The sequence below is a fragment of the Falco rusticolus genome, chromosome 1 (assembly GCF_015220075.1).
Source record: "Falco rusticolus isolate bFalRus1 chromosome 1, bFalRus1.pri, whole genome shotgun sequence".
NCBI lineage: Eukaryota > Metazoa > Chordata > Aves > Falconiformes > Falconidae > Falco > Falco rusticolus.
Genome location: NC_051187.1, coordinates 59,847,446 through 59,861,434, shown reverse-complemented (window position 1 = coordinate 59,861,434; position 13,989 = coordinate 59,847,446). Strand labels below are relative to the sequence as shown.

The following is a 13,989-nucleotide window of genomic DNA, read 5'->3' as shown; positions in this document are numbered from 1 at the left end:
GCACTGCTTTCTCCAGCATCACAGAGGCAGGGGGACTGGGGACTGAGAGTTGTTTCTTTGCTGCCTGTACTTCTTCAGTAGACTGAATTGCAGCAGTGGGACTCATCTGTCCCCTCTGCCTGAATTTGCGTTTTTTTTTTTTTTTAAATAATTTTCTCAGAGAAAATAATAGATTTTTCCCCCTCAAAAGTCACTGAGGCTATATGCATAGCATAGCTGGGCTAAGTAACAGCTGCTTTTCTGTATGCCAGGCAGTTTTACCACCTTATTAAAAAGACACTGAGATTTCCAGGTAAATTTTAAATTTTATTTTTTCCCTAAGATAGGAAACAGTACCATACATCTTATTTGCAGTAATGGCTGCCACAAGTTCTTCTTTTGAGAAGATTTAGTAATAAGACAAAAATAACCAAGACAACCCCTACCTCAAGGTACAGAATCCCAGCTAATTACATTGAAAAAGATGATAATATTGATCCCTTGTGTACTGGTAGTTGAACTTCAGAAATCAATGCAGAGAGAAGCTTTACTGGCCTTTCTGTAGTATTAGAATGCAAAGCTGAACCCCGAATGTAGAATTTTTACAGCTATAAATATAGGGGATGATTTTCAGACAATGTTGAAACTACTGCTTAATTCCCTTTCCTTCAGGAGAAAGCTCCTATGAGGTGCACTTGGAAAGGAATCCCTGAGTGTACTAGGTATACTTCTGTGTGAACCAAGAAGTAGCTTTTCAGCAGTGAGACCAGCTTGATTAGTGAGGATCCCGGTTCTGTCATCACTTCTGCCTTGAGTAGCTTTAAACATTTGTCCTGTTTGTTCAGGCAAATTCATCTCTCAAAATATAAAGCTATTCCTGCTCAGCAGCTACACAAACATTGCCTGGCAGTGGTCTCCTGAGTTTTGTAGAAAAAATATTAGGCCTTGGTCCTTTAAGGTACCTAGGTGAGAAATCCACATTGCTAAATATCTCTGAGGATCTGAGTGCCCAGCATGAGTGCCTGGTATTTTTAACAAAGACTTTAAGGGCCTGACTGTGCTTCTAGCCACATCTGTATTTCCTTCTTGTTTACTTTTAGCCATTCAATGTTGTTCTTCACCTGCTCAACTGACTGACTCCTGGGCAATTCTCCTGCCCCAGCATTAGGATATTTCTCAAAGAAATTTTGCATCTGGAAAAGAGAGAGAAAAGGAATTGACTTGACGCAAATAACACTGCTATTGGGCAAGTGGCTTTTTATAGGGACCTGGTCAAGGGCAGTTTTGGCTGGGAAAGATATTTAAGCTCAGGCTAGTATCCCAGAGACTGGGATAGTTTTACAATAACTCATGCTGCTTTACACATTTAGAGGATAAAAAGCCAAGTTTCCTAGCCAGTATATTGTTAAATAGATTGACTTAAAACCAAGAGAAAAGCTGTCACCGTACCTGCCATAGCTGGAGCTCAGTGTTGAAGGTTTGGGTAATAGTTACTATTCGGCCAAGGTTTCTGTCATTGATAGTGAATCTAGAGAAACAATTTAATAAGTTATGTTTGATGCAAAACTGTTAAAAAAAGAAAAGGCACAAACAGTTATTGGAAGCTTAAACTTCTAACTCCACTACAATAAAACAGAGGCACTCAGATTTCAGTGGTTTTGGAAATACTTGAAAAATAGTACTCCTATACAATATCTGTGGTGTTTTCAAGTATGTTTACTAATGGAGCGACCTATTCTGGGGGATTTTTTTTTTTAATTAATGACTTATTGTCTCGTGATGGTAACTAGGTATATTGCTGCTCAGCAAAACAAATGCTGTCCAGTTCACAGTTCTAGGCTTGCAGGTGTACTTTGTTTCTGTGCCCTCACCGCACTTTGTATCTGTGCTTAGAAAGAAGGAAGGAGAGAGAAGTCACTCAAGTAGGGAGGAGCAAAGCTAAAACGTTTGCTCTTACTTCCACTGCTTGTCTGTACATCTGCTGCTTGCTTTTACCAGTAGAAGGAATTTTAAAATATTCTATACACTGTCTTGTTATGAAATGGATAGAAAGAATGGAGACATGACTGACTAATTTCCATGCAGTAATCAGATGTCTGTGGCCTTGATACAACTTTCTGTACTTTTTAATCACCATTTATTGCTAGTGATCATTTAGGGAAAGAATGGTTTTCAAGTTAACAGCAAAGTACTTTTTCACAGCAGATGGATATAATTGTGTTGAATATGCTTTCAGTTTTCATTATGCAAAGGCCAGTGATTATAGCTGTATAGTGAAAATATAGAAAAGCATGGCATATAATGAGATATACAGATGGATGTAGACCTAACGTTTCCACTGAGTTCAGTAGCATACCTGTCAACCAAGTACTGCCAGTTAAGTCGTATCCAGTCCCAGGCCATCGTTTTTCCATAGGTGTTATGTGAGATGTATCTCAGGACTGTAAACACATCTTGGCTTTTGATGAGGCTGGTGTTGTAAATGTATTTCAGATACCTAAGGGAAAAGCCATAAAAATCAATGAGAGCCTTTCATAAAGTCCGTGGAAAGCAACATGAAAGTTAACACTTTCTGTGTAGACTTAACTTACGATAATGAGAAATAATGCAATGCTAATGTCTGTATTTCTCAAGTATTTGCCACCAGTCAACAGCTCATTGCCAAACAGGATTATTATTTTTGTCTACATCATTTTAAAGGTGAAGCACACTGATCTAAAACGTAAGCATCCATTGATAACTGTGTTAAGAGATAATTGTATTGAAAGAAACCTGAAGTTAGGGATCTCTTTAGAAAGTAAGTAGGGTTTATAGCTCAAAGTTTCTTGAAAATAGCCAACCCCCATGATTTTTCCTATATTTTAATCAAGTAGTGAAAAGAAGATTGGATCAGTCAGTAGTCCAGCCTGTTTGTGTAGCCAATTGCCAAAAAAGTAGTAGTCCAGGCTACAAGATCTTATGGTGACCATAAGTACACACATACGTGGCTTGCTCACACTGACATCTGTGATGTTTGTTTGAAACTCTTATCCACACAAAATTAAAATACATTTGGGCATAGCATGCCTGCAAGTGCTGCAGTTATGGTTCCAGTTGCAGCACAGGTGGTTTTGACTGACAGAGTGGAGGGATCCCTCAGCATGCACATTTGCAGAGGGAGATGAGTAGCATGGTCATGGCTTCACAGCGTCAGCTGCAGAACACCCTTAAGCTCTTGTGTGCTGGGATTAAGGACTGTCTCTTTTTTTTCCTACATGTAAGGGACAATTTCCTCAACCTGTTTGCTCTTTTATCCTTCCTTGTTATTTTAATAGTAAATTAGAGACAAGTTCTCCCTGCTTTAGGGGCTATTTTTATTTTCTTCAAGTACAGGTTCATCTAGCTAATTAATTAATGTCTTGATCATGTCAGCGATTACTGAATGGCTTTAGACTATGGCTGTTGCGGTCAGAAGAATTTAGGAATACAGCCGCCTCCTGCCACTATTCTAATTACTTTGACTCCTATGTTTACTTTTCCTGAGCCTACTATACACCCTTGCTTCATCTTGTTTACACTTGGAACTCTTCCAGGCAGAGACTGCTCCATCTTATCTTGTTCCATTGAATCCTGGGCTTCACCAAAAGAAGCAAGGCCAGCAGGTTGAGAGAGGTGATTCTCCCCTTCTACTTGGCTCTCATGAGACCCCACCTGGAGTACTGTGTTCACCTCTGGGGTCCCCAAAATAGGCAGGACAATGGACCTGTTGCAGTAAGTCCAGAGGAGGGCCATGAAGGTGAGAAGAGGGCTGCAGCACCTCACCTATGAAGACAGGCTGAGAGAGCTGGAGCTGTTCAGCCTGGAGAAGAGAAGGCTCTGGGGGGACCTTATAGCAGCCTTTCAATAGTTAGAGGGTGTTTATAAGAAAGATGGGGACAGACTTTTTAGTAGGGCCTGTAGTGAAAGGACAAAGCATAATGGTTTTAAACTAAAAGAGGGTAGATTCAGATTAGGTATTAGGAAGAAATCCTTCACTGTGAGGGTGGTGAGGCGCTGGCACAGGCTGCCCAGAGCAGCTGTGGATGCCCCATCCCTGGCAGTGTTCAGGGCCAGGCTGGATGGGGCTCTGAGCACTAGTGGAAGGTGTCCCTGCCAATTGCAGGGGGGTTGGATCTAGATGATCTTTAAGGTCCCTTCCTACCCAAACTGTTCTATGATTTTATGATTCTATGATCTTATGATATTTAGATAAGGCTCCAACAAAGTGGTGAAAAGCCCTAGGTTTTTTTTAGATGTTTGCCTGCATCTTTGCTACATGATACAACTACATGCAAAATTATCAGATAAGTTTAAAGAAGCTGGTGTGTCTATGCAGAGCAGTATTTTGGGGAGAAGCTTGCCCAGTCTGACAGCTGGACCAGCCTGGGGCAATATCCAGACTCCTCGTCACCATGGCAGCATGGATACATAATTTCTGGTTCTAGCTCAAGCACCGCTGCACAGCACTTCAGGGAGCATTGTGACTTCACATGGATGTCTTCATAGGACTGATAGTGACAGTTGCTTAAAGTTGTTTGCCTAATCTTGGCTACTTAGAAGGTAGACATCTAATTTAAGCAAGCTCCCTCTGTAGCCAATGGGAAGTGACTGTCAACACCCAAAAGCAACCCTTAAGTCGCTTTCCTGGTCTGGGGTAAACAGTGCTCTGGCGGTCCTACCTCCCTTCACTGATTATAGTGGAAACATAGACGGCTAATTTTCTCCTAATGCTTAACTATTAGGCAGCTAAAAGTACAGAGGGTGAAGGCAGTGTTGGAAGAGCTGAAGGCTGTTGATTGTGTGCAGAAACTACCATGTGTCCAATATCTTTCCACTAAAGGAGCAAGTCTTTTTTCTACTATAGTACACTGTCAGAGGAGGGGTGTTAGATAACTGATCTTGCAAATGTGTTGCATTCCTCATGGTGTAATCTGACAAAAATGACAGCTCAGCAGAGAGGAGAGGCGAATGACCAAACGGTGACCAGTTGCTTCTGTAGGGAAAGAAAAACATTTGTGTATTTAAATCACCTGTCCAAAAGGGTGATGTTCTTCACTGATGCCAGGCCATACAGCAGCTTTTCTTTTTCTTGTGCTAGTGAAGTTTCTTGGTATTTCTGGAACATGTAATTCCATGATGACTCATTGCCTGAGTTCTGCATCCCATAGCGATATACTAGCAGTCGGAGATTTGCAGGAATTCTAAAGTAAAGAAACGGTACTTGAATATTCTTTCCCCTTTCCTGCTTGAAATCTGTGACCAAGTCACATGCTGTGTTCTTCACCAGCCCCAAAAGCTGTGAGCACTCACGTTTGTCCTTGTAGCCATTGCTTGAATAGTTGAGAAGCATTATTCAAAGATTCTGTGTCATCCATACTGCAGGCAAAGTCTAGAACAGATGCACGAAGAAGCCTTTAAAAGAGAGAGATATATTTTCCTACTGCTTACCATTCTTTGAATCCATCAATAATCTGAGAAGGAAAAAAAGAAAAGATCGTTCAACCTCTCCAAATGGCCTCCTTTATCATTCCACTGCAGTTGATTCACAGTGGGTTTTACCAGTTGGCGAAAATATTCCTGAGAGAGAAAAGGAGGGTTGGTTACTTGTGTAGATTTCTTTAAAGAATAATATATTTGTATTCATATTTTGTTTTCCTTCATTTTTCCCAGAACTAGCACCTCTTCAACAAAAAGTAACACAAACACACACAAGCACAATCTTTCCAGATCACCACAGCAGGCCAAGGCTGAATGCCTGCAATATCGATATGCAGCTATGACAAAGGTAACCTGCTTCTCTCCAGCCTTATCTGTGTACTCAAATGAAGGTTGGGATGCAGCAAGGACACACTGCCACAACTGTTTTCCTGAGATAATACTGAGTTCATGACGCACTTATTTTGGTGACCATTAAATCATGTTCAGCACGTTAAGTCAACTAACAAACCTGCTTACTGTCACATTGAGCTATAGCCATCCGTTATGCTGAGGACAGGTGTCAGAGATTGTGCTGCCCTATACGTACTTTACTGGATGCAGGACAGCCTTGACTAAAAAAGTCTGTACTATGACTTATGGTGATGGATTATAAGAATAATTAGGCATAATTTCTTTCCTCCAAGTGAATAGTCCTGAATTGAGAATCCAGGTGATCCTCAGAACAGTACTAAGAAGTTTTCAGCACTTTTTAAAACAGTACAGTAACAAAAAGTAAATACTGATAGCTCAGCAACATTGAAAAATCACTTGTAACATGATATTATTACTGTTACAGATCCAGTGGTACCATGCAGGAATATTTTTTTTCTTCATCACCTGAAACCGGGGATAGAGATTTGTATCATCTTCAAGCATGTTTGCGACGTAAGTTACAGACGATATAACTCTATGCCAAGGTAAATAGTCTGTTTCATTTGTTAGGTATCTTGTGAGCTCCAGGGGAACAGAATAATTCACAAGTCTAGGTCTGTGAAAGGAGAAACATAACTTTTGTTATTTTAATGAATTTGAAGAACTGAAGATATTAGAACACTATTTACTTTAGAGGGTCTGAAATAATAAATCCTGGGAGGGGGAAAATAGTCTGGAATGTAATTTGGGAGATGTTTTCCAAAGAGACCACTGAGGACCACTGTTGATCAACGCCTAACCACAGGAGCTCTCACTGCTGTGAGGAGGCTGCTCACATTGTGCAGCAGCCCAGTGTGCCCAGAAGCGGGTAGTCCTCAACTGACTACATTAACCCCTGTCACACAAGAACGAATTGCTAGCTCTGGAGACATCCTGAAAGGCTAAGGAGATTCAGACTTACAGGCTGTCACAGAAGGTCGCCTAAAGTTTTATCTGTGACAGCATGGCTGGGTACAAGAACTAGAAGTTTCCAGGCAAGTTTCTAAACGAGATAGCTGAGATGGTAACTTCCTAATGCCATGCTATGCATTGTAGGCATGCCTCTGATTTTCTGGACACCCGATTTCTTCTGGAGTGCTTCTATTATTGTTACTTACATGTCAAAATTTCCCCTTTCTAAGACATGTGCAATTAAAGCCCTCTTTTTTTCTGCCACTGAAGGGGGGCGTTTCTCTTGACTGCATTGGCACTGCAAGTTGCCAATGCCTACTTGAATTTGCCCCTTTTGAAGGACAACATAAGCAAATAAAATCCTGTAACAAATTCAGAAATTTTCTTTCAACCACCTAACTTAATTCTAATTAATAGGCAATGGGAAGTGAAGAGCTTGTGTTGAAATCTCTGCAGGGAATGAGTTTACCTAGCTAAAGAAAAGGCATCATCCAAAATCCCTGCACGGTCAGCAGCTGAAAAATCCTGTGTGAAAAGAGGAAAAGAGTGATCAAGAATATATAGAGTATTTGCAGAAAAAATAGCCTCTACAGACCTCTGTAAGAGACCTACCAGACAGTTAATGTTATAACACTCACTGTGTGGTTGCTGACCAGAAGAGTGCTTAACCTGGCCCAGTTTTGACTATCATAATTCACCCGGTAAAATCCAATGTGGCCTGGATTAATGTTCACAAAAGTATTAGGAGGTGATGCTATTCCAATTCCTGAAAAACAAACAGTGATCAGTTTGTGCGTCTTCTATGACACAGAACTCAATGGAGATTGCTTGACTCTAAAAGTAGTATTTGGTTTTAATGAACACAAAAATAAGATCCAAACCTTAATTTTATTTTTTAAATAGTTGTGAGTAAAGATGAGTTATTGTAGACTTTAATGAGTGTCAGCAGTTGTCTTAGACTAATGAATTGTGGTAATTACTTGGGCTAGATAGTTTGTTAGCTTTAAAGTGGAGATCATTGTGAAAATTAGTGTCATTGTAAAAAGCAAAAAATCATAAAGAATGAGTTCTTGCAAATATCTTTTAAAAAGGTTTTCACCCTCATGTTTACTATTAGTTTTAAACTTCTTGTATTTTATTCTCCATTAGTTTCATTTTTCAGTTTTTTTCAACCAATTTTTTAAGGATTTCCTTCCCTGTACTCTTCCCTGATTCAACTTTTTTAGCTATACATAAAGGAATTACAAAATAGCCTGAGACTTTACTCTAGCACACATAATTAAGGATTTTCCCATTTAAAATGAATCTTTGAAAAATGTTCCTATCTCAGAAGTTTGTCCTGGTCCAGTTGGTGCTGCTAGTTATGAAAGTTTTTCTATTGCCTATTGAAAGCAGTTTTCTTAAGTTTGTGGATTGAGAGTGGCTGGAGATAAAAGCACTTTTCTTTTTGGATGACTCATACAGACAAGGTATTTCAAAAGGCATTTCCCCCCCCTACAGTTGCTGTTTGCCCTACTAGCTAAGATTTTTACTGGTGTAAAAGTAAGCACCTGATCATGCCTCTGCAAGTCAAGTTAACAGCCCATTGCAGCCCACTGTAATGTCATGTGGAAGTTAGAGAAGGAAAATTTCTTTATGTTAATCTCTGACTTTCATCATGACTTCGTTGTAACCTACAACTTCCTCAAGGGGGGCAGCAGAGGGGGAGGTGCTGATATCCTCTCTTTGGCGACCAGCCATATGACATGACATGAAGAAACAGAATGAAGCTGCATCAGGGGAAGTTCAGATTGGACATTAAGAAAAGGTTCTCCACTGAAAGGGTGGCAAATCACTGGAACAGGCTCCCCACAGCACCAAGCCATGGACTTGATGATCCTTATGGATCCCTTCCGACTCAAGATATTCTAATACTCTATGATTCTATGACACAGGCTTTTTTGTTTGCTTTTGCATAGATACTAAAGGCAACCAGGTAAAAAAAAAGCAGAATAACAAGACAAATTACATTTTAAATAGGTAACATTCAAACAAGTACAAGAACAGAAGAGCTGATTGTGATATTTCTGAAATTCCAGCATGTGACAGAATGTAAAAACTCAAAAAATCAGTAATTTTTCTTTCTCCCCCCCACCCAATTTTTAGCCACTAGAGCTGTAGAATAAGAAATTCAGATTTGACTGCATAATAGAACAATCATCAAAAATACCCTTGTAGGTATTTCCTCATTCCTGAAATCAGCATTAGAAAATGTCTGTAATCATTTATAGATCTTTTTCTTTAACTGAATTCAGATTGCCAGTTTAGCATGCCACAGATGTATTCATCAGCCTCTCGCTTCACCTCTTAGACTAGACAAAGAGTGTATCTAAGTCCCATTGATTTTAGTACACCATAATTAAAAGTATGCTTAGATCCTTCCTTGAATAGGACTGGATTTAAATACATGCTTAAGCACTTTACTGAATTGAGCCTAAACTGACATAATGTGTGTACAGGGGAAATAATCAGCTTACTGCAGAAATGACTACTAACTTCAGCCCAACCAAGCTGTGTGCTGGTTCCCGGATTTGAAAACAGAAGAGTATGAAAGTTAATTCTGTATTTTATTTCTCGTTAAGGACATTGAAAAGCTTTATCCATTCATTATTCTAAGAAGAGAAGGGGAAATTTACCTGCAGAATCTGATGCGTTGTAGAAAGTATAATTTATTGAACTCCCAAGTCTCCATTTCACTGGTATATTCCATTTGTAGCTGAAATTATTTAAAGGGAAAGAGAAACAAATGACATTTGAAACCAAATGCTAAAGGTAAAATTCCAGTGTATCTTCTTATTTGTTTTAATGCTTACATCTTGTTTTATGAAGCCAACTGTGTACTTAGGTACATACACATTTACTAAATATCCCTTGTAACAAAGCACTGCATTTTACCAGTAGCTGTTGTTTATGCTGTAAAGATGTTTCTGTGTTAGGATACTCTATTCAGGCAACAAAATGTCAGATATTGGTGTGGTATGATTGGGACAGTTATATTCCCTGAAAAGCAAAATAAAAAACATGAAGTGCCTGAGTGTGTTCATGCTCTACAGATAAAGAATAGCAGTAGCTTGTCTTAATACTTTGTATTTATCAATAGTTCTCAAAAGGCATCTTGTGGACTGAGCAAGGGAGTGGAGTAGGATTTTTTCCAGTGTTTGATGTTGATGTATTAGTCGAGTTAATAAGGCACTGTGTTAATTATGTGCCTAAAGTTAAGTCTGAAAGTTGCACAATTTATCTAGGTTTTTTTTTTTTTTTTTTCTCCTGAAAATCAATGGAACTTAGGGCCATGTCCTTCTGAATGCTCTCAGTCACCTCTTGGTGACTCCATACGCTGGAAAGGGTAACATTTAGCCATAATCAGAGAGAGATCACGTGAATGAACTTTCATTGTGCTATACTGTGTAGCTTATTACTACCGCTCTGGAAAATGCAGCCCTGCTAAGCAGTATCTTCATGTCATGTCAGATAATAATCTAACAGTGTACAAAACAATTAATTTAGTAAAAGTTGATCATGTGTGGATGGTTGGTGTCAGTGTTAATGTTGATGTGTCTAGGGCTTTGTGCAGACACCAGTTAATCTTTGTAACGCTGACTTGAATTAAGTGGTGAAGTATTATGAAACCTGTTTTACAGATGGGAAAACTGAAAGAGCTTAAGCAACCACTGCCATACAGTCAGTAGGACCTCTTGCCTTTTCCAGCCTGTTTTCATTCTCCAAGACAACCCTAATTCCTCTATGATAAAGCACTGGGAGCCAAATGTGTCCTTACCTCTTGCTCTTCAATTTCATAAACACCTTCAGGGGTTAGGTGCAGGCTCCTTGCTCTGGGGCATGCCCAGGACAAAGGTGAGATGTTTGGCCTGGAAGGGAGCCACAGCACAGCCTGACCAAGATCGTAACCAGGCAGTCAGGGAAGTAGGATGGAAGAGCACGCCATGAATGTACCTGCATAGGCCTGCTAAAATTATTAAGCCTGTTTGAGCAGTCAGCTGCTGTTCATGTTAGTATATTACAGTCCATCCCAGGGAGATTTTTCTTCCATCTTAAACCCCCTGGTGACAAACGCTACAGGAAAACCTGAGTTGTCTTTACAACCCTGAATTAAGTGAATTGTCATTAACTTCCAAAACATATCAAAATGAAGGCTATGATCTCTCTGATGCCTCTGGGAAGAAAGATCAGCTATTGTTTTGCATCTTCTGAACAAAAATATCTTAAAAGATTTATACGCTTCTAGATTTTACTAGTTCTCTTATGGAGCTTACTGCCACGGAGTTTAGAGAGGTTATTGTTTAGCCAGAAGCTCCAGTATTGTGTTACCCCAAGAGAAAGCACATAAAAGTTTTTTTTTAAACCCTGGTTTTGTAAATGCATTTAATGAAGGGGATTCTATTTAGTTTTCATTATATGTTCCTGGGATTACATACATAAGTACTTTTCCTGAGCATAAGATACAATAACTGTCCTGTTGACTGTGCGTATTGAGGATGTGTTCCTGACATGCTGTGCTGTAGCTATATATTTGTACAGCAGCTCTATTAAGAGCACAAGTTTTTGAATTTCTATTTCTTTTGAGTGCCATCATGCAGGAGAGGACGTCTCAAGACAGACAAGCTTGAAACAAGCAGGCAGCTCAGGAGACTATCTCTGCAGGATTCAGAGAGTAAAGCATACAGAAGGCCTGGAGTTTTCAATGCTTAAATCAAAACTCCACACCTGGACATGAAATAGGCCTTTTCCATCTAGGGTAGGATCTCTTCAGGAGCTTCCTTATCCCCATTTGTAAAGGTGGAAGGAGGAGGTATTGATTTTCAGTGGATTGACTTTTAGTCAAGGGAGTAAGTCTGTTTCCAGATAGATAATATCAGCATTATTGTATATATTAATGCATTTTATTTTGAAGTCATTTATAAAACCTACATATTCAGAAAAAAAATTCCCCTTTTACTTTGGGAATAGCAGGGGCAGCACACAGCTCAGCTTCTTGACAGGTTAAGGTAGGAACAGTGCTGGGATTTCTACTCAAGAAATGGCAACGTACTTTAAGTCTTGAAGTCAAACAAAAGTAGGATTCCTGAGGCTGCTACCCTAGAGCATAGTGCAGTGAGTCAAAATTTTTAACACAAAGAAGTATTTTTGCCTGAATACTATGTAACACCAGCCTTCATATGGCACGATGTTGTAGTTTGCAGCTAAAGCTGCTTCAAAAGCCTGCACACTCCTCTGCTTATGTTGGGAGAAATACAGTGTTGCAAATAAACAGGTAACTACCTCATCCCAAGTCTTTTGATACCTCTCCAAAACTGCCAATACTGTGGGCCTTCTCATTGCTCAAGTTTTTTCCTTTTAATCAAAAAGAAATAAACTGGCCACGGCTGTTTCTTCATTTTCTCCTTTTTTTTTTTTTTTTTTTCTTCTTCTCTTTGTATTAAAATACCTAGTAGAAGTAATGGAAAAGTGCATTTGGGTAGATTTAGTTCTGGTTCACACAGGAAATTTTACTGGTTTAGTTGATTGGGCTAGTTCAAGGAATGAAACCTTCCTAATATGGGTTAATTTGAATCTCTTTCACTGAAATGTTAGCAAAGTTGCATTGCTTAAAAATTGGAACTGGCTAAATATAACACAATGCAAGCTCTGAACAGTTAGTCAGCTGGTCAATGCCATAGTGCAGCCGAGCCGTTTTACTGTGCAGGTCTAACAACCCACTGGGTAGTGTTCATGTCCCATCAGGTTAGGCATCTGTTAATTAACAAATATGTTCCTATACAGTATCCCATCTGTCCTGAATAGAATCATAGAATGATTTGTGTTGGAAAGGACCTTAAAGATCATTTAGATACAACCCCCCTGCCATGGGCAGGGTCACCTTCCACTAGAGCACGTTGCTCAGAGCCCCATCCAGCCTGGCCCTGAACACTTCTAGGGATGGGGCATCCACAGCTGCTCTGGGCAACTTGTTCCAGCACCACACCACTCTCACAGTAAAGAATTTCTTCCTAATACCTAATCTGAATCTACCTTCTTCTAGTTTCAAACCATTATGCTTTGTCCTTTCACTGCAGGCCCTACTAATAAGTCCCTCTTCAGCTTTCTTGTAGGCCCCCTTTTAGGTACTGAAAGGCTGCTATAAGGTCCCCCCGGAGCCTTCTTTTCTCCAGGCTGAACAGCTCCAGCTCTCTCAGCCCGTCTTCATAGGAGAGGTGCTCCAGTCCTCCTCTCACCTTCATAGCCCTCCTCTGGACTTACTGCAACAGGTCCATTGTCCTGCCTATTTTGGGGACCCCAGAGGTGAACACAGTACTCCAGGTGGGGTCTCATGAGAAGGGGAGAATCACCTCCTTCAACCTGCTGACCATAATTCTTTTGATGCAGCCCAGGGTACATGTGGCTTTCTGGGCTGCAAACGCACATTGCCAGGTCATGCTGAGCTTCTCATTAACCAACACCCCCAAGTCCTTCTCCACAGGGCTGCTCTCAATCCCTTCATCCCCCAGCCGGTATATGTATCTGTGCTTGGGACTGCACCGACCCACGTGCAGGACCTTGCACTTGGTGTTGTTGAACTGCATGAGGTTCACACGGGCCCACCTCTCAAGCCTGTCAAGGTCCCTCAGGATGGCATCCCTTCCCTCCAGTGTGTCAACTGCACCACACAGCTTGGTGTTGTCAGCAACCGTGCTGAGGGTGCACTGAATCCCACTGTCCATGTCGCTGAGAAAGATATTAAACAGCACTAGTCCCAATACTGACCCCTGAGGAACACCACTTGTCACTGGTTGCCACTCGTACATTGAGGTGTTGACCACAACTCTTAAGTGCAACCACCCAGCCAATTCCTTATCCACCAAGTGGTCTATCCATCAAATCCATATCTCTCCAGTTTAGACAGAAGCATGTCATGCAGGACAGTGTCAAATACTTTGCACAAGTCCAGGTAGATATTAATTTCTCTTCCCTTATTCATCAGTGCTGTAACCGTGTCATAGAAGGCCACCAGATTTGTCAGACATGATTTTCCCTTAGTAAAGCCATGTTGGCTGTCACCAATGACCTCCTTGTTTCCCATGTGCATTAGCATAGTTTCCAGGGGGACCTGCTCCATGGCCTTGCCAGGCACAGAGGCGAGTCTGAGTGGCCTGT

At 40.5% G+C, this 13,989-nt stretch overlaps 1 protein-coding gene across 1 annotated transcript in view; it reads right to left on the bottom strand.

The window, feature by feature from the left end:
• Window positions 1-293: 293 nt before the first annotated feature.
• LOC119145069 (glutamyl aminopeptidase) overlaps window positions 294-13,989 on the bottom strand; it is a 41,242-nt gene continuing 27,546 nt past the window's right edge. Inside the window, exons 11-20 of the mRNA XM_037381152.1 lie at window positions 9,474-9,553; window positions 7,437-7,564; window positions 7,268-7,323; window positions 6,313-6,463; window positions 5,501-5,574; window positions 5,308-5,409; window positions 5,028-5,198; window positions 2,336-2,476; window positions 1,429-1,507; window positions 294-1,172 (exon numbers count right to left, since the gene is read on the bottom strand). Of these exons, the coding sequence (XP_037237049.1) occupies window positions 1,023-1,172; window positions 1,429-1,507; window positions 2,336-2,476; window positions 5,028-5,198; window positions 5,308-5,409; window positions 5,501-5,574; window positions 6,313-6,463; window positions 7,268-7,323; window positions 7,437-7,564; window positions 9,474-9,553 (1,132 nt within the window). The 3' untranslated portion in view covers window positions 294-1,022. The remainder of the gene's footprint in view (window positions 1,173-1,428; window positions 1,508-2,335; window positions 2,477-5,027; window positions 5,199-5,307; window positions 5,410-5,500; window positions 5,575-6,312; window positions 6,464-7,267; window positions 7,324-7,436; window positions 7,565-9,473; window positions 9,554-13,989) is intronic.